At 40.6% G+C, this 25,336-nt stretch overlaps 1 protein-coding gene across 3 annotated transcripts in view; it reads right to left on the reverse strand.

Annotated features, from left to right (window-relative positions):
• Nucleotides 1-17,795, reverse strand: part of Fam169a (family with sequence similarity 169 member A) — a 75,972-nt gene extending 58,177 nt beyond the window's left edge. The window contains exons 1-2 of one of the 3 annotated variants that reach the window (XM_008829726.3): nt 17,402-17,795; nt 1,043-1,177 (exon numbers count right to left, since the gene is read on the reverse strand). In XM_008829726.3, coding sequence (XP_008827948.1) covers nt 1,043-1,177; nt 17,402-17,410 — 144 coding nt within the window. In that variant the 5' untranslated portion in view covers nt 17,411-17,795. Of the gene's footprint in view, nt 1-1,042; nt 1,178-16,726; nt 17,035-17,115; nt 17,265-17,401 lie in introns of those variants that run through there. The other 2 variants (XM_008829724.3, XM_008829725.3) reach the window with 2 other exon arrangements.
• Between the last annotated feature and the right edge of the window lie 7,541 nt (nt 17,796-25,336).

The following is a 25,336-nucleotide window of genomic DNA, read 5'->3' on the forward strand; positions in this document are numbered from 1 at the left end:
TCTCCCTGTAGCTGTCCTGGAGCTCTCTGTGTAGACCAAGCTGGCCTTGAACTCAGATTCGCCTGCCTCTGCCACCCAAGTGCTGGGCTCAAAGGCATGTGCCACCACGCCTGGCTCTACATATAATTTTAAAGGTCATAACATTAAGTAAACATAAACATTAAGTAATAACCTATGGATTTTTTCCTTTTCAAAGCTGATGGAAGAAACTGGGAGGATGCTCAGTGTTTAAGAGTACCTGCTATTCAAGCATGAGAACCTGACTTTGAATTCCCAGAATCCACAAGTGGCATTGCCACTTGTGCCTGTAATTCTAGCATTGGGGTAAAAAGAGTTGGATCCTGAATGCCTACCGGCTTGCCTGGCTGAAATGGCAAGCTTCGGGTTCAGTCAAACACTCTGTCTCACGAGGCACGGTGGTGCACGCCTTTGATCCCAGTACGTGGGAGGCAGAGGCAGGTGGATCTCTGTGAGTTCAAGGCCAGCTGGGGCTACAGGGAGACCCTGTCTCAAAAAGACCAAAAAAAAAAGAAAAAAAAAGAGAAAGACTCTGTCTCGAGGGAATAAAGTAGCTAGCAGTAGACGAAGATATCCAATGTCCTGATCTCTACATGCATGTGCACATGTGCACACCCCTGCCTCCCCTGGACCCATACACATGTATACACACACAAAAAAAAACTGACTGTGATTACCCATTATTAATTGGTCATATTTATGAAAAAGAATGGTTTTTACAGTATTTTAAAATTTTTTATTTTATTTTTATGTGTATAAGTATGTTGCCTTCATGTATGTAAGTATATTTATGCACACAATGCCTGTGGAGGCCAGAAGAAGGCATCAGATCCCCAGGAATTGGAAGTTGTTAGCTGTCATGTGGGTGCTGGGAACTGAACCCAGGTCCTTTGCAAAAGCAATCAGTGCTCTTAACTACTGAGCCATCTCTCCAGTCCCTACACTTACTATTTTTAAGAAGGATCTGATTTCACACATACACTGAACTGAAAACATTGGTAAAAGTCACTGCAAAATGCCTTACCGTAATATTGAGAAGAGAAAAACATTCTGGATTTTCAGGGTCCCCACACCTTAAATCAGAGAGGTAATCCTCAGCAGAATTTTCCAGTTCCTCATGTGTGCAATTATCCAGCAAATCCACAGGGAATGCCATCCTCTAACAAACATGGAACAATACACTTAGAAATACCATCTTCCTCCCACACAGGAAAATTCTACTTTAATATTGCCCTATTTTACTGTAATCATACTTTTCTATTTCATTTCACCAAGATGGTTTGAGGCTTATTATTTAACCACATTAAGTCAAAAGAAAACTTTCTAAGATTATTCATTTATATTAAAAATAGGCAATTGGCTGGGTATGGTGACATACACCTTTGATCCCAGCACTCAGAAGGCAGAGGCAGGTGGTTATCTAAGCAATCAAGAGACCAGCCTGGTCTACATGAGGAGTTCCAGGCCAGCTGATGCTACAGAGTGTCTCAAACAAACAAACAAACAAACAAACAAAACAAAACAACAAATGAACCCTGACAGGGTGGCTCCCACCTCTAATCTCTGGAGGCTGAGGCAGAATTGACTTTGACTATCATGGGCTACATAGTAAGTTCCAGGCCAGTTTGAACTACGGTATAAAACCTTGTTTCAAAAAAAGAACAAGCAACAAAAACAAAAATAGACAATGAAACAGGAATTCATCAATACTTCTATAAATGATAAAAATATTCATGTTATAGAACATACATATATGCACATAAAATACACATATAAATATATCCTTCCACATAAAAATCACTATAAAAAGACCTTTTTGTAATGACACACATGTTCTATAACTAAATGTTAGCTCCATAATGTTATAGAAATATTTATTTTAATCAACCTGATTACAAAAATAAAAGCCTAGAAATAAAAACATAAATTCTGGCCAGCTGATAACCCCATAAACAAAAAAAATCAACCCTATCATGCACTTACCAAAAATCACTATATTATATAAGTACAATGGATCAATGTTGTGGTATGCAAAATATATCTCATATACAAATGTCTGCAGAAAAATGAAAAATATCACAAAAACCAGCCAGTTATAAATTTTGCTTCTGTTCAGAATGTTTCATACATTTTTTAGCTTTATGGAGAAACACTAAAGGCTTCCCCTATTAAAGTCTTTTAAGAAAAAAAGACTCTATGACTATATAACATTATGTAGACACTGACCAATGTAATTAAATAAGGGAAAGCATTAGAGGCATAACAAATAGGAGGGGATGGGGTGAGGTGGGAAGGAAGGATTATCAGTACAATTTATAGATAATACACTGAATTGTAAAACATAAAAGAATCCACGTAAAAACTATTCCAACCGTAAGACAGTGTGGTAAAATAGAATTTTAAACTAATACCAAGAAATCAGGCCATCATATACTTAACACTAAGTACAAAGAAAGGACAGCCAGGTACAGTGCTGTCCTCCTGTAAATTCTAGCACTCATTTAATCACAGAGGCAAGAAGATTGCTGCAAGTTTAAGGTCAGTCTAGATTATATAGTGAGTTCCAAACCAATCATACTGAGACTGTCTCAATATCTGAAAGAAAAGGGAGGTGGTGGAGGGCAATAGAAAGTAAAAATAGATCACATATATAACAATAATCATAAAAGAAATGATTTTTAAAAGTAAAAATAGCCGGGCATGGTGGTGCACATCTTTAATCCCAGCACTCGGGAGGCAGAGGCAGGCGGATCTCTCTGAGTACAAGGCCAGCCTGGTCTACATAGTGAGTTCCAGGACAGCTGGGGCTACAGGGAGACCCTGCCTCAAAAAAGACCAAAAAAAAGGGGTAAAAATAGAAAAGACAAGATTATTTACAATAATAAGCTTAAAGGGCTGGAAAGATGGCTCAGCGGTTAAGAGCACTGGCTGATCTTGCAAAGGACCCAGGTTTGATTCCCAGCAGGGGATCTGATGTCCTCTTCTGACCTCCATGGGCATTGCACAACACATGTGCCCTTATATACATGCAGGCAATACACTCACACAAAAAAATAAAAATAACAAATACTTAAAAATAAGCTTAAATGTATCAACAATCTGATGAAAGTACCAATTTTCCCTAATTTATTTAATTCAATCTTAATGAAAATACTTTTAAAATTTTCTCTTTTCCTGAATCAAAAAAGTTAATTATAAATTTAATATGAAAGAACAGCAAGAAAAAACAGCTAGGAGACCCTTAAAATCAAATATGTGGACATAACACCTCTGAATGATTTTTAAATCTTTTTGTCTTTTATTACTATAATATGAGTCTCAGAATATTTTAAATTCTAGTACCACATCCAAATTCTAAATATGAATTTTTTACATTATCGAAAAGCAGACTACTATTAAAATGCAGAAAAAGACAGTCATCTGAATAAAGAAACCAATGGCACAGAATGAGAGGACTTCAGGGTTAACAAGCAGTTTCCGAGCTCCAGGTCACCAGCGGCAGTACTTTACTCATAATTCTGTGCCACAATCGACATTATTCATATCTAGAACTTTTTCATTACCCCAAACAGAAAATCTGAACTTTTAAAAAATATATTTTATTTTTATTTTTATTTTATGTGTTTGCATGTATTGCCTGCATGTTAGTAAGTGCACCCATGTCGTGCAATGCCAGCAGAGGACAGAAGCAGCTGTCAGATCCCCTGGAACTGGAGTTGCTGACAGCTGTTAGCCGCGATGTGGGTGCTGGGATTTGAACCTGGGTCTTCTGCAAGAACAGGTAGTGTTCTTAACTGATGAGCCATCTCTCTAGCCCTAAAATCTGAACTTATTAAACAATACCTTCCTATTCCTCCCTTTCCTCATCCCCAGTTACATATTTTTCTTTCTCCTCTTTTTAAAAGTGGAAAAGCCATGTGATACTGCTTTCAAATAGTCTCACAAACCTTTTCTGGTTGAATTTGTGTGATCTAAGGTTTTCAATTTAAGAATCTGATCATATAACAGTTATACAAAGATTTCCAACTTAATGTATATCCAATGTTAAAAACCTTAAGATCAAGATTTCAGATTGAGACTGTTTCACTTTATCCCTCTGTGAACTTGACTATTTAAGAACCTTAAGTATAGAACCATATAATAACTGTCCTGTGTCTGCGTTTTTCACTTTGCTTGAGAGTTCAATCATATGATGATTATGTATCAGAATATCAATGTGCTTTTAAAAGAAACATTTATTCCCACTAACTATTATGTGAGGTAAGATTATACATTTTCCTGACTGGCATTAAAATTTATGGCTATCACAATTTGAATGTTTATATGAACATCATTTAAAAATATCTCCTAAGTTTCCTGTAGTGTTGAGTGCACATTAGAAAATACTGCTTTAGGGCTAGGGATGTAGCTGTGATATAGTGCTTATGTAGCAAGTGAGAAGCAGCAATACTCTTTTGATTATAAATGTGTCCTAATCTAACCCTCCTGGTTAGAATAACGGAAAGGGAAGGCAAAAGGGGGAAAGAAAAAAAGAGAAAACAGAAATTTCATGTTCTGCATTATAGATTGCTTGGCATAAGACTCTCCTATAGATCAAAGGCAAATGGAATGTGGCTAAAGTATGAGAACAACTCTTTCTCCTTCATTCTTAAACCTGTTTAGACTGTGATTTCTAAATGCAAAAATAACTTCAGGGCTTATTTTTATTGTTAGTCAAAGATTATTTCTTTGCTTGTGTGAGAAATCTTGTTAAAATACAAAACAATTCTGCTTCTTGAATTTGACAATTCAGATATTCTGAAACTCATAAACAGAAGAGCATTGGGAAAAAAACACTTAAAGTTTAGATTTCTGAACATAGTTTTAAAATAACTAAATCCATCATAGGTTTTAATATGAAAAAAGTTAAAAATACTTCTCTAATTCTAAAGGCCTACCCCCACCACCTTCTAAAATACTCTTTTGATTATAAATCTGTCCTTGTAGCCACTACTTTTCTTACTCTTGATGCTAAATTCCATTTCATTTAAAGGAAACACTGAGAAATGTTCATATTGTTTTTAAAAATATTCTTATATTTAACATAACAAGGTATAGATTAGCTCCACTTTATTGGTGAAGAGATTTACAGTTTAAGATACTTGAACAATATCATGCCAATAGTGAAGCAGGAAGACTATGGACCCAGGCAATAAAGTATGCCTTCCATTTAATGACTTTTATTCAATATGCAAAATCAATTATCAGTATTTTTCAGTTATAAATTTTCTTTTGTAAAACGTTTGTATAATTAAACATTTTGTAACTAAATATAATTAAATATTCCATTCACATACTACACTAGAAAAAGCACTGGAATTTGAATTCTGGGTCCTGGGTCAGCTCTGCCACTAACTAGCTTCATGACCATAAGCAAATTACTTACCCTCTTTAGGCTCTTATGTTCTCATTGGTAATGTGATGCAACTGGACAGGATAATCCTAAAGACCGTTTTGCCTCTAAATCTTACAATTTAAAAAAAAAAAATTTGGTAGATTTAAGACTGTGTCAACTACCAGCCTTAGAATGGTCCTGCTCCAGTTTACAAAAGTGAGGAGAATATAAGGTTTTGGAGAAAGATAGGTTGTTATGATAAACCCCTCGAGTCTCCCTCTTCTTGTTTTTAAGCTTCTGTTCTGTTACACAACTGTAAAGCTGTCAGACCAAATTCTGTCAAGTACTTTATGCTCTGCCCATGAGATAAACCAAAAGGCCTAACCAGATTCTACATGACCGAGAAAGCTTAATGTAGCCTTAAGCCAACTAGGCTCATCAGAAAAACTGACACAGAATGGAAAGTGAAGTGTAAAAAGTGTCCAAATTAATTTATAAATTAAGCAAATGGTATGCTCATTAATCTTGGATAACCTATGTAGAAGTATAAGCAGACTTGTTACATAAAAGCCCATCAGCTCCAGATACACTGCATCTATCCTTAATAATTTCATCCTTTTCCTTTTCCCTAGTTTTATAAACGTATCTGAAAATAATGCTCCTAAGAAAAAGTGAAAAAGGGAGTTGGAAAACAAGATGCTATTTTTGTGATCGTTTCTCTTACTTCTTGTTGATTATTGCTTGTCAACTATACTCTAAAAAGAGGGAACATATTTTTGTACCCATTCTAAAATTATTGTACAGTATTCATAAGTTTCTGCAATTTGGGGGGTGGAGCTTTAAAGCAAGGAACAGATCTAAAACAAAAACACAGACATTTTAGAGCTGAAAAAATTTTCAGAGAAAACAATTATGTCAACCAATCCAAGCCACGATCCTGTCCTGCCTTGCAGGACAATTTCTTCAAGTGTAGGCTAGGTTTCCAGGCAACAATCAGCAATGCTCTCAAACTTTTATACAGAAAGGCAGTTTTTAACTTACGGTTCTCTCTGCATTCTGCCCTAACTTGCTTTTGTAATCATCGTGGGCCCTGCGCTTCATCATCCCAACTGGTAGCTCTTCACTCTTCTACTTCTCCTGCCTGCCACAAACCCTAAATCCTAGATAGGAATTAGGGTTTCCCTAGAGGGAAACCACTTCCCTCTTCCCAGAGAGCTGAGAGCTTGAGTGTGATAAAAAGCAGGCAGGATCTCTGTTAGGAGGAGGCCAGTCTAGTCTATAGAGCAAGTTCCAAGCCAGCTGGGCTACAGGGAGACCCTGTCCCAAAAAACAAAGTAAGAGAAAATGTTGCTAAAGGGCTAAGGCAGTGCTCAGCAAGTCCCTTCTACCCTCTTTGAAGAGTTCCTTCTACACATGTTTCTAGGTGGATGTAAAGTTGTAAACAAGATTCATACTTGTTCTTTTTTTTTTTAATTTCAAGTGTAAAGCAAAATTATCTTTTAAACTAAAAAAATAAAAACAAAAATAAAAAAATCACAAATCCAATAGAGGACCATGTGCCTGACTCTGTTCTAAACACTTCACAAAAACTCCTTGATGATAGATAACTATGCTGCAAACCTGAGATGGACTCCTTGTTCTCATATGGCAGATGAGGAAATAAAAACAAGCATGGTTGCTCAGGGCCACAGTGTAAACTGCATAGTTCATCCCTGACTTCAGTCATGGTGCATCATCTCTAAAAGCACAACATCCTAGGGGCCCTAAGAGAGTTAATTATTGCTTAGCATTTACCAGGGGAAGTCTTAAGAAGTATTCTGACTATAGGTTTAATTTTCTCTATGTCTAGGAAAAGTATTCTGAGATAAATCATTTGAACATGAAGGTGCTGTTATTTTGATGCGATATTGGGCCTATATGGAGGGGCTGTAAGATACTGGTTAAGGGCATGCACCCTTGAGCCAAACTGACAGAATTTAGCAGTGTGGCCTCAGGAAAACTACTGGAACATATGGAACACATACAGGAAAAGGATCTCTGTTGAGGAAGAAATAAACTGTGACTAATTGCTGAGCATATGTTAAAGGGCTTGCATTTGTGCTGGGCTCAGTGTAGTTGCCTGTTATCTCAGCGACTAGAGAGTTGAAGCAGGAGGATCCTTTGAGTCCAGAAACCTGAGACCAGCCTGGGGAACACAGTGATACCCGAACACAAAAACCTTAAAATTGTAGGTAGAAGCAGAAAAATCACAGGGAACTTATTACCAACAAAACCCATAATCCACAAGAGCTAATACACTAACACAAATAAGGCAGTTTTTTGTTTTTTTTGGTCTTTTTGAGACATGGTCTCCTTGTAGCCCCAGCTGGCCTAGAACTTGCTATGTATACTAGGCTGGCCTTGATCTTACAGAGCTCTGCCTCCTGAGTGCTGGGATTAAAGGCGTGCACCACCACGCCTGGCTCAAATAATGTAGTTTTTAAAGCTAAAATGCATAAATACCAACAAAGGGTATACAAAGAAATTTTCAAACATGAAAAATTAACACCAAAAATGCCCAATTCCTCTTTTCAAAAAAGGCCTACTTGCATATATGTTTGAATAAATTATTAATAATATCAGTATAAATGTATACACAACGTCTGAAAGGACACACATTGTATTGTTAACAGCAGTTATCCTGATGAAGGAGGAGGAGGACCCTAGGAAGAGATACAGGAAGAAGACAGATTGCATTCAGAGCCTCCTTCCTTTAGCAGCTCACTCTGCAGAGCGGTCGCTCTTGGATACATGTGACAGCAACAATTAGGCTGTGCCTACATCCTATCTCTAAAGATGATACACCATGAATTTGGGTGGCGGCAAAGCAGGATTCACATGGCTGAACTGAGACTCAATGTGTGTGGAAGGTGCTGAATAGTCAAGAATATAAAATAGCAAATGACTGTACCCAAGAAGGGATAATAAATCCTTCTTCCTATCTCCACATTCAGGGCAAGATACAGCGAATTCTTACACTTCTGAAACATTTGCAAAGTCTACCAGTAAGTTAATAAATGATCTTAAATCAGAAAGAAATGAATTTGAAACTGAAGCTTCCACTTAAGCCTAATACACACGGTACTGTAGTAAGTAAAATATTGGCCCTTAGTACATCATCAACCCCAGCACTCCATGCCGGACTGCTGAATACTGCAAATAATCTCATAGAAGCAATTTACAAAGCTCAGAAAAATAATTGCTTAAATGAATATGCCATAAAATTTCCAATTCAATATTATGCCATCCACCTAAAACTGTTTATACCTGGCTTCTTTCATTTAACATATGTGACTTTACTAGGATTTATTAAAGTTGTTAGGAGTTTAGAACAGCCAGCCTCAAGGCTAGTTTGTAAAACAGTAGTCCAAACAATATACTTAAAGTTGCCAATTTATTTTATTTTTTAATTAATTAATTAATTAATTAATTATTGTGTTTTTGAGACAAACTCTCCCTTGTAGCCCCAGGTGGCCTGGAACTCACTATGTAGACTAGGCTAGCCTCAAGCTCACAGAGATCCGCCTGCCTCTGCCTCCCAAGTGCTGGGATTAAAGACAAGCACTACCATGATGGTGTGTTGCTACCATCTTTAACATAAAATCATCACAGAGGTTTATCTCATTTAGAGCTATGAAGATTGTTTTAAACTTAAAAGAAAATATATCTAGTTATCAAGAGAAGCAAAAACAAAAAACACAGCGCTTCATTTGGGCATGCTATTTATGAGTATTCTGAATCACAATCACCACCACCACCCAGTTTCATTCCTTAATGTTTGCACCAAATGACTATGGTGGGGGAAGCATTCCCCAAAGATTCTGGGTATTAAAGGCTTAGGAACAGCCTGCAGCACTACTGGGAGTTAAGGGGCAGGGCCTAGGGGGTGGAGGGGGGCAGAGATAGGCCACTAGTGTGCATGCCCTGGAAGGAAATAGAACCCAGCCCTTTTTCTGATTCCTCCCTAGCTGCCATAAAGAAAGCAGCTTTGCTCTACCACATGCTCCTCTCACCACATGGCCCAAAGGCAGCGGAACTAAGCAACTACAAACTGAAACCTCTGAAACAGTGAGCCTCTTTATGCCTAACACAGTAATTAAGGAATGCAACCAGCAGGCTCCACTATCTGTACTGAGACTGGAAACACAGCCATCTCTGACCTACAGTCTGGACATTTCTCTTTCCTTTCTAGGCCTTGGCACTTTGCACTTGAATTCATAGTCCTATCTATACAGCTGCTCTTGCTACCCTCCTGCAAACTCAGGTAGACTTATTTACCCTAATAAAAACTAGTTCTCATTTCTCACTGACAGCAGGCTCATAAGAAGGGTTAGAGATAGTAGTGGGCTTTCCAAAACATATTTAAAGTCCCTTAAAAAATGACTGAATGAAAATTTGTATAAATGAACCAGGTGGTGATGCCAAGAAGAGCCACAGATGAACAGACAACACTCATGGTGCTAGACAAAGACAATGAATGCCCCTTCAACAGACAGAGAGGAACCTCTCCAAAAGCAGAGGATCCCACATACAACCAGAAAACACATTGAGAATGGCAAGAAATTGGATTTGCCAAGCCAGTAAAAACATGCAGAGAAAAAGGATCGAAGTGCTAGGAAGATTAACTGAGGAAAAAAATGAAGATAGAAAACTAGATTACAGTGTCTGGACCTTATCCGACATACTAGCAGGCAGGCATTAAGCTCTTCAGGAAGAGACATTCAAGCTATGTTTTAACAGTTTGCCTGGCAGCTATGTATGAGATGGATTCATTGGAAGAACTAAAGAGAAATAAGCTGAACAGGATGGTATAAGTACCTTGTGCATACAGTTAGCCCTCCGTATCTATGGGGTATTGGTTCCAGGACTCATTCCCCAGCTAAAAGTCAGGATACTCAAGTCCCTTGTATAGACCACCATAGTGTTTGGTGATTATCTGTGCACCTCCGACAGACTTTAAACCATCTCTAGGTTACTTATAATACTGAACAAAATGTAAATGCTATGGAAATTGTTGTTAAACTGTATTATTTAGGGAAGATAACAAAAAGCCTGTATATGATCAGTACAAGGGCAATTCTTCTAAATTGTTGACCTAAAATTTGTTGAATCGACAGATTCAGGTTCTTATGGTACACTTATAGCAAATATGTAACATGTAACAATGGGATTTGCTTTTCCTCCTTCATCTGTCTTACCATGTTCAGAATTCCAAAAATTAAAAAAACAAAACAAAACAAAAAAAGCTGGTTGCAGTCTGTGCCTTCATACCAATGCTGAGGAGATGGAGACAGGAGTATCCCTAGGGTGAACTTCAGGTTAATGACACCACAGAAACACACACATGCATACATACGTGCATGAGCCAGGTAGAGGTTATGAGGTATCTTGATTGCCCTCTGTCTCATTTTTTTGTGGTATGTTCTATGACATTATTCCTGGGAGATACACAGAGATATCTCTTCACTCCAGACAGGAAACTGACAGACCAAAGGAAGGATACCACCAAAATCCAACTTGGTGAACTAATGAGTTTCATTGGAGTACTTAAAGAAGTATGGGTGAGGGGGTACTTATAGGAACAGAAATGACTCAAAAACAGCTGTATCACCAAGTCACCCAGCGTGGGTGACAGCTCTCAAAACCTGGAAACCTGGAGTACACTGCACAACTAGCAGGCAGCTCAACAGGTTGCAATGTCTTTTCCAAAGCAGCTCATTTGGTCTGAATCTTCCAGATAGCTCAGCTGGTCTCTGCTTCTGGCAGGCTACTTGGCTGATGTGCCTCTTCCAGGCAGCTCTGTAGGACTAGAGTATCTCTGAGCAGTCCTTATTGGTTATGAGAGTATCTCTGAGTAGTCCTTGTTATAAGAGTATCTCTGAGCAGTCCTTATTGATTATGAGAATATCTCTGAGCAGTCCTGGTTGGTTATGAGTATCTCTGAGCAATCCTTGTTAAGTCCTTGGGGAGGCTTCCTAAAGGACTTCCTTAGGAAGTCCTCAGGGGCTTCCTAAAGCTGCTGAGTTGTTTACTTCTGGAGTTTAACAAGCTTCCCTGCAGGATCCAATGTTTTACCGCCCAGCCCTGCAGTAGCCTCTAATCCCAACACTCCAGCACTTGGGAGACAGAGGCAGGCAGGTCTCTGTGAGAGCTCTGTGAGATGGAGGCCAGTCTGGTCTACAAAGCAAGTTCCACTTCCCTTAGACCATCCTGTGTCTTCAGGAGCTTCTCTGCAACATGGAATATTTTATCTCTGTGAAAATTGCTACACAACTGTGTCCCCAGGAGCCTGGCGCCTCCGAGGGGCGGGGCCTACTAGAATTGACTGCCGAGAGTTAGCAGAGGGGGGACAGGCTTTTGGCGCCATCTTGGAAGAGAAGCCGACACAAGAGGGGGCATTTACCAACCTGCGGTGAGACAGCAAGCCCACAAGACGTAGGCAAAAGCTAACGGTGATTGTGGGCAGTGCGGAAGCAATCTGGAACCACGGGCCGCTGAGCCACGGAGCAGAATGGGCACAGGGTGTTAGCCTTGGTATGGAGCCTGGGTGTTCACCTTTGTAAGTCACTCTATTCCCCCTCCCCAGGATATATGAGAAATTCAGATAAAGATGTGCTATGTGGTTTGTCTACCTGCGCCAGGAGCAAGGGACCTTAAGAGAACTCGGGCGGCAACAACAAACAAGTTGAGAATTTCTATTAAATTTCTATTAAAAATAGGAGGGGGAGGGGGAGGGGAAGGAAGAACTACTTCCATTTTTGTTAGGAGATGCAAGTTTTCCCTAAAAATTTGAAACAAGTCTTGTTAGTCACCGTTAGATCTTTTGTATCTCAAATTATGTGCCTATAGTCTAAATTTAAAGTTGGATGTTTCTTTTTTAAAAATAAAAATGTTTATTAATTGAAAAAGTAATAGATTTCATTATTATATGTTCACACATGTATCTTAAAGTGCTTTGGTAATAGTTGCCCCCCTTCTCCTCCTTGTCCCAGTCCCTTATCCTGCTAGTCCCCACACCCACAAGTCTACCTACTTTACTGTCTTTTTGATTATGTCAGGTATTTTGTCAAGGTAAAGTAACTAATACAATTAGTCTTTCACAGATGAGGAGACTGAGGACTGGAGAGATTGGGTATCTTAACCAAAATTAGGTAAGGGGGAAAAAAAAGCCAAAACCATGGCTGTCTTCAATTGTGGAACCATACTGAAAAATAGCTACTGCTAAATATCAGAAATAGCTCATCAGATACAACTGCAACTAAACTAAGTTTAAATATGTGTGTGTATATGTGTTATTTGGCCTGTTAAATTACTTATTGGGCCAGGCATGGTGGCATACACCTTTAATCCCAGCACTCAGGAGGCAGAGCTCTGCAAGATCAAGGCCAGCCTAGTCTACATAGCAAGTTCCAGGCCAGCTGGGGCTACAAGGAAACCCTGTCGGAAAAAGAAAAAAAAGAATCCTTATCGGTACAGTTCATTACTATACCTACTGCACCAACAACTGCACAACAATAAAAATCAAACTTAATGACTTTTTCTCCACTCTGATTAATTCCTAAACTAAGCTCTGACCTTATCAATCTATCAACGTTACTCTTCTACCTACCAGTAACACTGTAAACTCCTAAATTCAATTATTTTTCATTCTCACTCCTCTGAACCCTGTAACTGGCCAGACCAGAACTGACCTCCTGCCATTTAAATTTTTCTCTGTCTCAAACACCCAGGACAATATTCTCTCCCAACTCTTTTTGGCTGTTGTTCAGCAACTGAACTCTCTTTTCTGTACAGTCCATATATCCAGAGGTCTTTCCGCAAGTAATTAGCACTTTAAAAATGAAATGTACTAAACTGATTTGTTCCCAATGCATGTTTTCAAAAATTTTTGTGCATGGAGACTTTAAAGAACTTCTGATATTTTAATCTGAAATACTTCCTATTCTGTTACTTAGAGACACTGTCCTGTTTAGTGGCTCCATGTACCTGCTATACCCTGCCAGTTTCCAAAGCTGGACCATCTTCCTAGCTCTCTTCAGAGGTCCTTTATATTTGTAACAGCTCATTCAAGATCTCTACTAACATTCTACCTGAGGAAACTCAAATTAAGTAATATAGGTCCAAAATTAACTTCTCTCCCCCTATAAACACACATCTTTTGCCTCGTTTCACACTCTGTGCTAGTAAAGCATCCAATAACCCACCTTTCAGAAATTACCCTTCAGTGACTTGTCCCTTTCCCTAATCACCCCAAGCATTCATTATCTAAACCATATTTTCCAAGGGTAGCTCACGTAAATTTTACATATAAAGAGGCCAAACCTCAGAAAAGCTTAATTCTCTCGTTTCCATATTCCTAAGTAGCAGGACCATGGTGCCTTGATTTGAACCCAATTTGTCTGACACCAAAACACATCCCTTCCCATCTCAAAGGCTGCCTGTGTGCTTCAGCAAACGCCTCTCAAATCCAGCCTTTAGTTTCCACTATTACTGCCACAATTACTTGGTTTCTTCCTTAAACTACTACAAATAAACAGTAACAAAATCCTGTCAAATCTTTCCTTCTAAAAATCCAAATTTCTCCTCATTACCATGGAGTAAAGCTCATTCATCCATTCACAACCAGTCTCCAATATGGGACCTGGACAGACCTCCCTTCTGTCTGGCACCAGTTATACTGTATGCTTTCATTAGCTAGGAACAATTTCATCACGACCTATATCACCAAAAACTTTTGAAAAAAATCTTTCATCTGTTGTTCGAGATCAAGTTCAATCATTATCTTTTAAAGAGCTTCCAGACTCATTCACAGAGAATTAATGTAAGCCTCTCTGCATGGCTAATACCACTTTGCTCAGTTCACCTGAAAGATAGCACTTAATATTTGTCCCAGCCATAGAACTAAATATCCCAATTATATGACATTCATGTTTTTGTCCCCAAGCAAGTATCTGATTCACATTTTAAGTACTCACTACAATGAATTTTCCAAATTAAACTATTTTTCACACTTTGAAAGTGACAAAGAAAAACATGCAACTTGTCATTTTTTTAAAAAGTTTACTAAATTGATTTGTTTCTAATTCAGATTTTCAAAATACTTGTTCATTTAGATTTTAAAGAACCTTTAACATTTAAATTCAAAATACTTTATTAAGCTACAGACTCTTCAATGACCCTAAAACCAAACAAAATAGCATTCTAACCTGGACAATCTTCTAGCCCAAAGAATGGATTAAACAAACTATAATCCAATGATTATTTTATCAGGTTCTAGCAAATCCTCAACTTTTTCCTGATCATCTCCAAATCATCAGACCTTTCCCTTCACGAAGTCCACCTTGAATAATGTTGTCTTTGAAGAACTATAAAATACAGTTCTACAAATGAGGCATACCAAATTTAGAACTTAACCTTCGGGTTAAGTAAACAAAGAGGCAGAAGCTGTCATGTTGAACACAATAATCACGCTCTTCTTTTTGAATCATAAAATCTTAGAAACCAGAGGGAATACCAACATTCATTTAAATTACATGACCAGCAATCTTTTCTACACAATCCTTAACAGACACTTTTCAAACTGTGACTGAATACTCAACTCCTTTATATTCTAATTACTTTTAAAAAGTAAATCTTTTGTATTTTTTGGCAGATGGTTCAACATTACACACCTAATGTTTGAAAGCTTAGGGAGAGATACTCAATTTCAATTTCTCAACCACTGACAACATATGATCAAAATCTCAGGTGTCTTTCAAGATAAAAAGCATACCATGATCACTTCCAAACTCAAGCCAATTAAACACACCATTATGCCAAGTTAGGGAGGGAACTGGTCTGCTCTGCATATTAACAGAATCAACATAAAGAGTAAGATCTGTGCTTGATTCTCAGCTTAAGTTGCTAGAAGAAACAATCTCATTTCCCTTTGATGGGTCCAAATAGGTCACCTGCAGTCTGCATCATGCAGTCTTTGCTTACTTGAATTCCTTGAAGACTGGTCTGAAGCCTCTAAACATACCAAGGACCTTTCCCCTCCATAATTCTCCCTATAACACAAATGTCATTCATAGGTAGCATGGGTTTCGGCCAGAAATAGTATATAATATGGTATCAGAACTGGAGTTACAGATGGCTGTTAGCCACTATGTGGGTGCTGGGAATGGAACCCGAGTCCTCTCTGAGAGCAGCCAGTGCTCTTAACCGCTGAGCCATCTCTCCAGTCCCAGAAATTTTACTTTCAAACGTATTCAATCATTAAATATTTTTCCCTCTGAATCAGAGTTAAGCCCTTTATTTGCTGCACATCCCACCTCTACCAAAGAATTTAAAACACATACAACTATTTGAATACTATTTCAAATATCAAAATAACCAGAAACTTTTTTGGAACCAAAAAAAAATCTACAGGTAAAACTTTATGATCACTAATGTGAAGGTCGATGTTTCATCTCATATAAACTATTTTTAAGTTTCCCCAAATTTATGATCTTCATCATAAATCTATAGAGAAATCCACTATGACAGTTTCACATTTTCTGTGGAAGACTGCCATGTTTTACCTTCGTTGGTACTTAAGTTTTATTATCAGTGAACTTTTCTCAGGTACCTGTCTCCCACATTATTCTGTCTTCTTCTCCAAAGGAGCAATGGTTAAAAATTTAAAAAAAAAAAAAAAAAAAGTGAGTCTAATCCATTTCGTATTAGTTACTAAAAACCTCGGCTTTTGTAAATACTTCATAGTAGAAAAGATAGAGTTTAAATAGATTACCTATACATTCTATGTGATGCTTTTAAAAAAATTTTTTTAAATGTACAGCATACCAAATCCAGACCATTTAGACGAATTCCCTCCAGGGCTCAAATGTATTATGCAACCACCACCATTCCAGATGTTAATCCCTGTTTGTGATGCAGCGATTAAAAAAACAACAACAACAACAACAAGAAAACAATGGCAAGGGTATAATTCACCCAGAAGTCCCTCCTCTCCCAGTCCTAACACAGTGTTTTAATTTAGGTTTAGAAACGATGGCCTGAAGGGGAAGGGAGACCTGCAGCAGGTGGTTTAGCTTTGAATGTGCTCTAGATAAGCTGTATTTCAGCCTTCTTCCCCTAGCACAATAATCAGAGTCAAAGCGATCCAGACCCCTGGGCCACAACCACCCAGAGCTCAAGGCTCCCTCCCTCCCTCTCCAGCCGCACAGGCCTCCCGAAAATCTGCATAATGGGCCACTGAGAACCCGGGATCAGAACTGCAGTGACCCGAATCTAAAGGGAGACTCAATGCCCTACCTAGTCCGAAGCAGCCAGACCCCGGGAGGTGGTCAGAGCATCCTGGCCCGCCACCTGCTCGGCGGACGCGGAGTCACAAGCCCAAGTTCAACGTCTCCCCAACCCCGCTTTTCGGCGAACTCGGGCGGCGAGGAAAACGCCCAGGCTCCAGGTGCGGGCGCCGGAGTGGGCCGAGCGGCTGCCGAGCAGCGAAGCGGACTGCAGAGGACGCGGAATGAAGGGGAGGGCGGCATTCCCACACACAAAATGGAGGCCGGCGCACCTGGGGGCGCCACACGCCCCTCCGCCGCCACCGCCAGCCACACGCCCGCCCCGGGACTCAGCGAACGCGAGCCCGCGGAGGGCCGAGGCCCGGGGAGCCGGCGAGGCCACACGCGCAGCGCACTCACCTCAGACGCGCCGCGAGAGTCCGGGCCAAGAGGCGGAGCGCGAGAATGAATGAGCGGGCGGTCCCCGCTGCCGACCCCGGCCGCAGCCCGCCGTCGTCCCGGACGCCCGGCTCGTAGTCGTGGGTCGGCCTCAGCCCACCGTCCCTCCGCCGGCGTGACGCACTGGCGCCGCGTCGCGCCCACCGCGAATCCCCCCGCCCGCCGGCCTCGGGCACCCAGTCGCCCGAGCCGCCCGAGCCGCCCGAGCCGCCCCGCCTCAGGCCGGGCCCGCAGGTGCGCTCCTCACCGCCTGCATCAGGCCTCGCGACGCCCAGCTCGCAGGGACCGACTTAAAGAGTGACCTTGGCTTAGATACAGAAATAGCTGCGGGTAAGCCGCTGGGGCTCGGCGCCGAATTCCCGGGTTCTTTAAGGTCGACCTCCGCCGGCGGGCCCAGCCCTGCAGAGTTCAGCCGGGCCTGACCCGGCCTCTGGAAATTTCACCAGGGTGGGCGCGGCTTCCCGGCCCCGGGATAGGGGTGCAGAGCGAGCTTGGGGTGCAGGCCTCCGCCTAGCCATCGCCCGAACCCACCGCCACCCGGGAGCGTGCCAGGGAGAAAGGAAGCTACAGCCCTGACTTTATCTCTGCCTTCTTCGCCTATGTAACAGTCAAATACAGCAACTAACCCTGACCCCAAAGAGCCTGCTCCCCACTTTCTTCCCGTTCTCACTTCATCCCTCACTGGGCCCACGCCCTTTTGTTAATTACACACTGACTCAAGTAAGTGCACAAGCATTTAAAGACCATTTTTCTTTAAAATAATACATGCTTTAGTAGAAGGATGTTTAATAAATAGGCATAGTGATAGTATCTAATTTTAAGACTTCCTTTCCTACATAAATTCTGGAAAATAAATTCATCCAAGAGCCCTGACATGATTTGGCTCATCCAGGAAAACTTGAAATTACTCTTTTTAGTCCTGGGAAGTAATCACAACTAATATTTCACAAGTCCCTCACTGATAAGATCAATAACTTTCAAAGAATACTTTTTGATATAGACGACATTTCTCTTTACAAATTTGCTTTTCTACTCCAGTTGCACATAAGAATCAACTGCACATCTGTTGTACTAATTTGTAATATTTAATTACCAGAAATCTTGAATGATAAATATTTACTGGTTTTAGAGAAATTTAAAAATGAATTAGATTTAACCAAGCAGGACTTTTGAATGCTTGAGTTCCAGCTACAGCTAATCATGAATGAATGAAGTTATATAACTTTAAATTTACATTTCTGGAGCTGTTTCTAAGTAGGAATCCCCAGGGCAATCCCAAACAGTTGCCACTTTGGAAAGGTGCTTTTTTTTTTTTTTTTTCCTGCTAGAGTATCCCCTACCGGTGTTGAAGTAAGACTTAGATCTATCTTAACAAGCCAGTGCATCTTGCCCAATGCTTCAGATACTCGAGTAAGATTGGCTTTTAGGTTGTTTTATAAATCTGTAGGGGCACATGCCTGCGACACCTTCCTTCCAAATTCCTGGTCACTAATACTATAGGAATCAGAATTACATAAAAGAAAAGTTCCAATGATCAATTCCATGTAGATAAACCCTTCCCTCTTCACTTGGCAAGCCTCTTGCCTGCTGAGACCTAAAGCGCTCTCTCCCACAAGCCTGAAGGAGTGAAACCACTCTAATTTAGAAGAGCTGGGTTTGAGCACTTCCTGGTACAAATGACCCAGAAAAGAGACCATAGCTTTCATGGGGGAGGAGGAATTCCTTGTAGGCAAAACAACAGCCAGAGTGTTTCACTGCTGACAATTGCCAGGCACCCTGCTAAGTTCTTTGTGGAAATTAATCAATTTAATCCTCATAACCATCTTTCCATGTACATACTAATGTGACTTCCAGTTTACCTGAGAGGAAACGGAGGCATACAGAAAAATGGAGCAATGTGTTCATGGTTACATAGCTAATAACCCTGACCTTTTGTTCAAGAGTACATTACCTTAAGTAGAATTCTATACTGTCTTCACTATTTTTTAATGTCTATGAGTGTTTTGCCTACATGTATGTAAGTGCACCACATTCCTGCAATGTTCACAGAGGGTAGAAAAGGGGATTGGATCCCCTGGCACTGCAGTTACAAACAGCTGGTTCCCCAACCTTGGTCCTCTGCAAGAGCAGCCAGTGCTCTTAACTGCTGAGTCATCTCTCCAGACCCTCTACTGCCTGCATTTGATTGAATTTTGCCACCCTGTCCCTTCCTGTTTGAACAGATTTCTCATGTAGGAGCATTTTTTCTGGGCAAAAGAGAGAATGAAGCTTTTGTTAAAGATTTACTTGATGCAGAATCTGTTAATTCTTGAAAAAACCACATTTTTTTTTCACATCTTTTAGGGTTAATTACTCTCCAACATTTAGGGAGAGGTCTGTGGAATTGATGTTTACAATATGGACATAGAATGAACTGTGGACAAATAACTTTTACTTTTCTTCACCAAAAAGTTAATCTTCTCTTAGCTTATGACGTAGACAAGCTCACTGAGTCTTGGGCTCCTCTTGTGACCTGGGAATATAGCCTAAATCCTTCATGACTTCCTTACCTAGCCCAGGATACTATGTGTGTGTCTGTGTGTTTTACAAATCAATTAAGCAATTGCTGCAAACAACAGATATTTGGAAGCAAAAAAGAAAATCCCATTTGTGTGGCAAACAATGGATTAAATTGATAACATCTGTTTGTGGTTGTGTATAGGCTATCCAGGTTAGAAGGAACATAATCCTCTGATGAGAGTCTATTTTTATTTCCCTATTTCATGCTGGATATACTATTTCAATAAACTGAGAGGACAGTTCCCAGAGTGATCTGAAGGAAGAGGTGCTCAGAGCAGTTTGGGTTTCCTCTTAGCTAAAATGAATGCTAAGAGTCAGTCTGTTTTCACTCAGACATAGTCATAATGTGGCATTCATCTGCAGGGGTCTGGAAAACATTACATCTTATTTTCTTATTTTTATTTATTTCATGAATTGGGAAAAAATTCCCAAAATATTCATCACCATTTTTGACTAAGATGTAAAAAGGTAGGGTTGAGATCCATTATGTACATTTTAATACAGTAAAGTCACAGTGAGAAGGTTTTAATGGCCAGACAGGAAAGGACTCCTAGATCTCAACTTTGACCCATCTGTAGCTGACTAATCATAGCAGCAGTGACAACAGGGAAGTGAAAAGGCAAGCTTCCCTACTAGCAATGAAAGAAAAGTTCCCCTGTTCTCAAATGCTTCATCCTCCTCTACAAGAAAACACATTACAGAATGCTTTCAGCATTAAAAAAACCATATTTTGAGTGGGTTTACTTGGTTAACCACTACTGATATTTGCATATTTCAAATTTCTGAGTGAAACTATGATACTATGCACTAGAGGGGAAAAAAATAGAACCTGAAGAACAAGAAAAATAACAAGTTTGGGAAACCCAGCTACATTGTTTCTTTAGATTTGACTTAGTTTAATGAAGTAGAACTTTAAGAATACGAATCCTTGGTTAAATTAAGTTCAGATTTAAAAGAAATAAATCTGTGGTACTTTTAACATTAGTAATGAAGATTATAGATTTATAACCACAGTAGATACTGCAAGTTGCCCCATCAATATCCATTTCCCCCTTTTCCAGAAAACACTCAGTTTTGTTCTGGGTAATGCTGTGTGACTTTTCTTAGGGAGTGGTTAACAAACCATTTACCCCAGATAGGGCAGAAACAGCAGATCAAAGAAACCATTCCACCCAAGCCTAGCTTTGTAAATCAGTGAGCTCAATGAGGTGACTTACAGGAGTATGGGTGACTCAAAGGCTGCTCTATTACCAAAAACCCCATCCCAGCATGGGTGACAACTCTCAAGAGCTGCCTTCCCCATCTCCCAGCCCAACTTGCAGACAGCTCCACCCAAGAGGCTCCTCTCCCCAAGCAGTGTTAACTGCTTCTGTTACCTCTGGGAAGGCCCTGGTGAGCCTTATCACTCTTTCAAATTTCCAGGGCCTCAGGAGCCTCCCTTGGGGAGAGAATGTTTCAACTTCCTGAGGAAATAACTACACAAGAGGTATCAATACCCCTGCTGAAGCTGTTTTCCTCTTCTGGTTCCCCTTGCAGCTGGGATAGCTACATGATCATTTCAGGCAGTGAGATGTAAATAGAAGATTCTTAGGTCCGTTTAAGGAGCACACTCGACACATTTACCTTTGCCTTGCGTAGTTTTTCCTTTTCTCTGTCTGGGATGAGCACTGATGTCTGGGGCCAGCACTGATGTCCAGGGTCATGGCAGCCTTTTTATGACCATGAGAATGAAGTTCATCTACTGAGTATTCTGGAGGCCAGAGAGGGAACCTGGGACCATGACCATCTCAAGGAGCTGCTAAGCCAATCCCAAACTAACTACCTCTAGTTTTCTCTGTTTCGTGTCAACAAATGCAATCTACCTAATACTCAAAGTCAAAACTATGACTTCCCTATAGCTAGGAGGAAAAAAATCCTTATGTAGGCTGTGTTCTGTACTAGATATACACAGCATCCTTTGATTTTACTACTATATTGTGTGGTGTAGTTTGAAATGTCCCTCATAGGCTCACATGTTTGAACATTTGGTCCCCATTAGGTGGCATTGTTTTGGAAGGTTATGGACCCTTTAGGAAGTGAAGCCTCATGGAGTGGATCACTGGGTGCCGGACTTAATGTTTTATAAGAAGGCCCCATTTCCTGTTTACACTCTGCTCCCTGAGTGTGGATGCAGTGTGACCAGCCAGTCTCCGGTGACCATGCTTTCCTAGCCTGCGGCTAAGTCCTCCCTGCCATGATGAACTTTTGGAACTGTAAGCCAAAATAAGCCCTTCCTCCCTTAAGTTGTTTTTGTCAGGGTATTTTATCACAGTAACAGGCAAAAAAAAAAAAAAAACAAGACAACTAGGAACTCCCCTTTGCAGAAACTCAGGCTCTCCTTGCCGTCCCTCTAGTACTTAATGATGACACGTCATTCCAATTCCTGACTACAGAAAGAATACATTATTCATATAGTGCATTGACTGCATACATTCTAGATAGTACCTCAGCAAGCTCTCACTCTCTCCCCATCCTGCCCTCTGTCCTATAGGTGCTAGAGATCAAACCCAGGCACTGGGGTAAATTACCACCATGTTAACTACTTAAACAATAGAAAGAAAACTGTAATGGTGACTATAATAATTACTTTCGTCATTATAGTGACTAAATACCTAACAAAAGCAATTTAAGGGAAGATTCATTTTGGTTCACAGTTGGAGGATAAAGTCTGTTGTGGCAAAGTAGTCATGGCAGCAGGAGCTTGAGGTGGCAGGTCACACTGAATCCCCAGTCAGGAAACAAATACGGGTGCAATACTCACTTTCTTCTTTTTATTAAGTCTGGGACCTCAGCCCATAGAATCATAGAATGGTGCCACCCACAGGTTCCCATTTCAATTACCCTAATCTAGAAACTCCTGAAGAAATGTCCTGATGAAATCTCTTAGATGATTCTAAGGATTTTATTTATTTTAAATTCTGTATATATGTGGGGGAGGGAGGGTAGTGCACATGAGTACAAGACCTGCAGAAGACAGCATGTGATCCTATGAAGCTGGAGTTACAGGCTGCCCCACGTGGATGCTGGGAACTGAACTCTGCAGGAGCAGTATGTATTCTTCATCACTGAGCCATCTCTCCAACCCCCTAGGTGATTTTAGATCCTGTCAAATTTGACAATATTAACTATCACAATGACTTTAATTTCTAATTAAGAACAAGTAGAAGAATCAGGATATAAACAGGGATACTAAAATTAAAGAGTATGTAGTCTATATATTATAGATAGCACCCTGGCAATATATATCAAAAGTGATGAAAACGAAATGTAAGTCTTGTAAATTTATTCAAATGAAGCATTTAAGAAGAAAAAGTAGCTGGGTGTGGGCATACACCTTTAACCCCAGCACTTGGGAGGTAGTGGCAGGCAGATCTCTGTGAGATGGAAACCAGCCTGGGCTACATAGCAAGTTCCAGGCTAGCTAGTGCTACAGGGAGACCCTGTCTCAAACAAAGTAATGTGCAAAAGAAAACTGAAACATTAATAACCATGAATATCTAGTAACTGGTATATTGCTATGAATCAAAGAAATATAAACCTTTCACCTATATCATTATAGACCAGGAAGGGGCAACTCTACATCCTATAATAGTTTGGTATGTAAAGTGGAACTCCTAACTGGAGATAATGTGTCATGATCACCATTGTGTTGTGTGACTTTTTCTGGAGATACATGAACAAACATGTACTTGCCCCAGACAGGGCATTGACAACAGACCAAAGAAATGATTCCACCCAAGTCTAGCTTAATGAACCAGTGAATTTACTGGGGCTACTTATAGGAATGTAGGTGATTACTTGCAGGAAGTCAGATGAGTCAGAAGCAGTTGCATCACTGAAAAGTCCACCCCAGGATGGATGACAGCTCATGAAGCTGCATCCTTGAAGCTCTCTGTGTACCTTGCAGGCAGCCCACAGCCTCCTCCCCAGCTCTCCTTACTGCTTATATAACCTTGGGGAGGAGCCTTGTACATCTTGTAAGTTTTAGGAAGCTCCTAAATCTTATGGGACATTTATTTCCTGAGTCTTATAAGTTTTCTCCTGATAGAATGTTTTGGTTCAGAGGAAATTGATATAAGACATGTTGCCACTGGATTACATATACCAAATAATTTTATACTAGACAGTATACTTGAGTACGTTATCTATTAGAACCTTATAATATTCATCTGAAATAGATTCTATTACCCACATTCCACAGATGAAGAAACAGATTTAATGAAGTATTGACTCCAGAGCTGGAGAGATGGCTCAATGGTTAAGATCACTGACTACTCTTGCAGAGGACCCAGGTTTGATTCCCAGACCCACATGTTGGCTAACAACAGTCCCTAACTCCCAGTTCCAGGGAATCCAATGCCCTCTTCTGACCTCTGTGGGCATTGCACAACACGGGTGCTCTCACATACATGTAGGCAATACACTCATTGTACATGAAATAAAAATGATAAATAAAAATGTTTAAAAATAAAAATATTGTTGTGCAATGCCAAGGAGGTCAGAAGAGGGCTTCAGATTCCCCTGGAACTGGAGTTAAGGACGGTTTGTAGCCGCTATGTAGGTGCTGGGACTCGAACCCAGGTCCTCTGCTAGAGCAGTCAGTGCTCTTAACTGCTGAGCCATCTCTCCAGCCCCTAAAAATATTTTTAAAAAAGAAATTGACCCAAGGTTGTGGAGAAGGAATTTGACCCTTGTTCTGAATTGCTCTTTAGACTTAAGAGAACAGATTGTAGACTCTCGGGGTAAGTTTACTGCTTCCCAATCAGCACATACCCACCTAGAAAATATTCCTTTTGACCTTGTCCCTCAGTATTTATGCAGTGGTTAATACATGACTTTAAAATATATATATATGTATATATGTGTGTATGTGTGTATATATGTATATATTTTGTCTTTTTGAAGCAGGGTCTCCCTGTAGCCCCAGCTGTCCTGGAACTCACTATGTAGACCAGGCTGACCTTGAACTTACAGAGCTTGCCTGCCTCTGCCTCCCAAGTGCTGGGACTACAGGCGTGTGCCACCATGCCTGGCTATATATATATATATATTTTTTTTATATGCCTGAGTGTATTACCTGCATGTATGTAAGTGCACCTGTGTGATGCAAAGCCCAAAGAGGCCCGAAGAGGGCATCAGGTCCCCTGGAATTGCAGTTAAGGACAGTTGTTAGCTGCTATGTGGGTGCTGGGAATTGAACCTGGATCCTCTGCAAGAGTAGCTGTATGGGCGTGCGGGGATCTCGGGGCGCCAGCTGCTGGGCGTGGCGCCGGTCTTCCACACGTAGCTGGAGTGCGGCGGGTCCCACGGGCCGTGTCTGCTGGGGTGCGCGTGTCCCGCACAGCGTTGCTGTGGGTCTCCGTGTCTACTGGGTGCTAGCGACTCTACTGATAGCTGCGCTCCCAGGCGGGTCCCTGCTTCTCCGCGTTGTTGAGGCTCTCTGCTACCGGGGCTGGCCGGGTCGGTTCCGTCCCAATCCGCCTTGTACTCTCTGCCGGGTCACGAGGGGAGGTACAGGATGGCGAAAGCTGGATTTCCGTGAGTCCTGGCTTACGAAGAGACAGCTCTCTCCGGGAAGACTGGA

The sequence above is a fragment of the Nannospalax galili genome, unplaced genomic scaffold (genome assembly GCF_000622305.1).
Source record: "Nannospalax galili isolate Female #2095 unplaced genomic scaffold, S.galili_v1.0 scaffold1054, whole genome shotgun sequence".
Lineage (NCBI taxonomy): Eukaryota > Metazoa > Chordata > Mammalia > Rodentia > Spalacidae > Nannospalax > Nannospalax galili.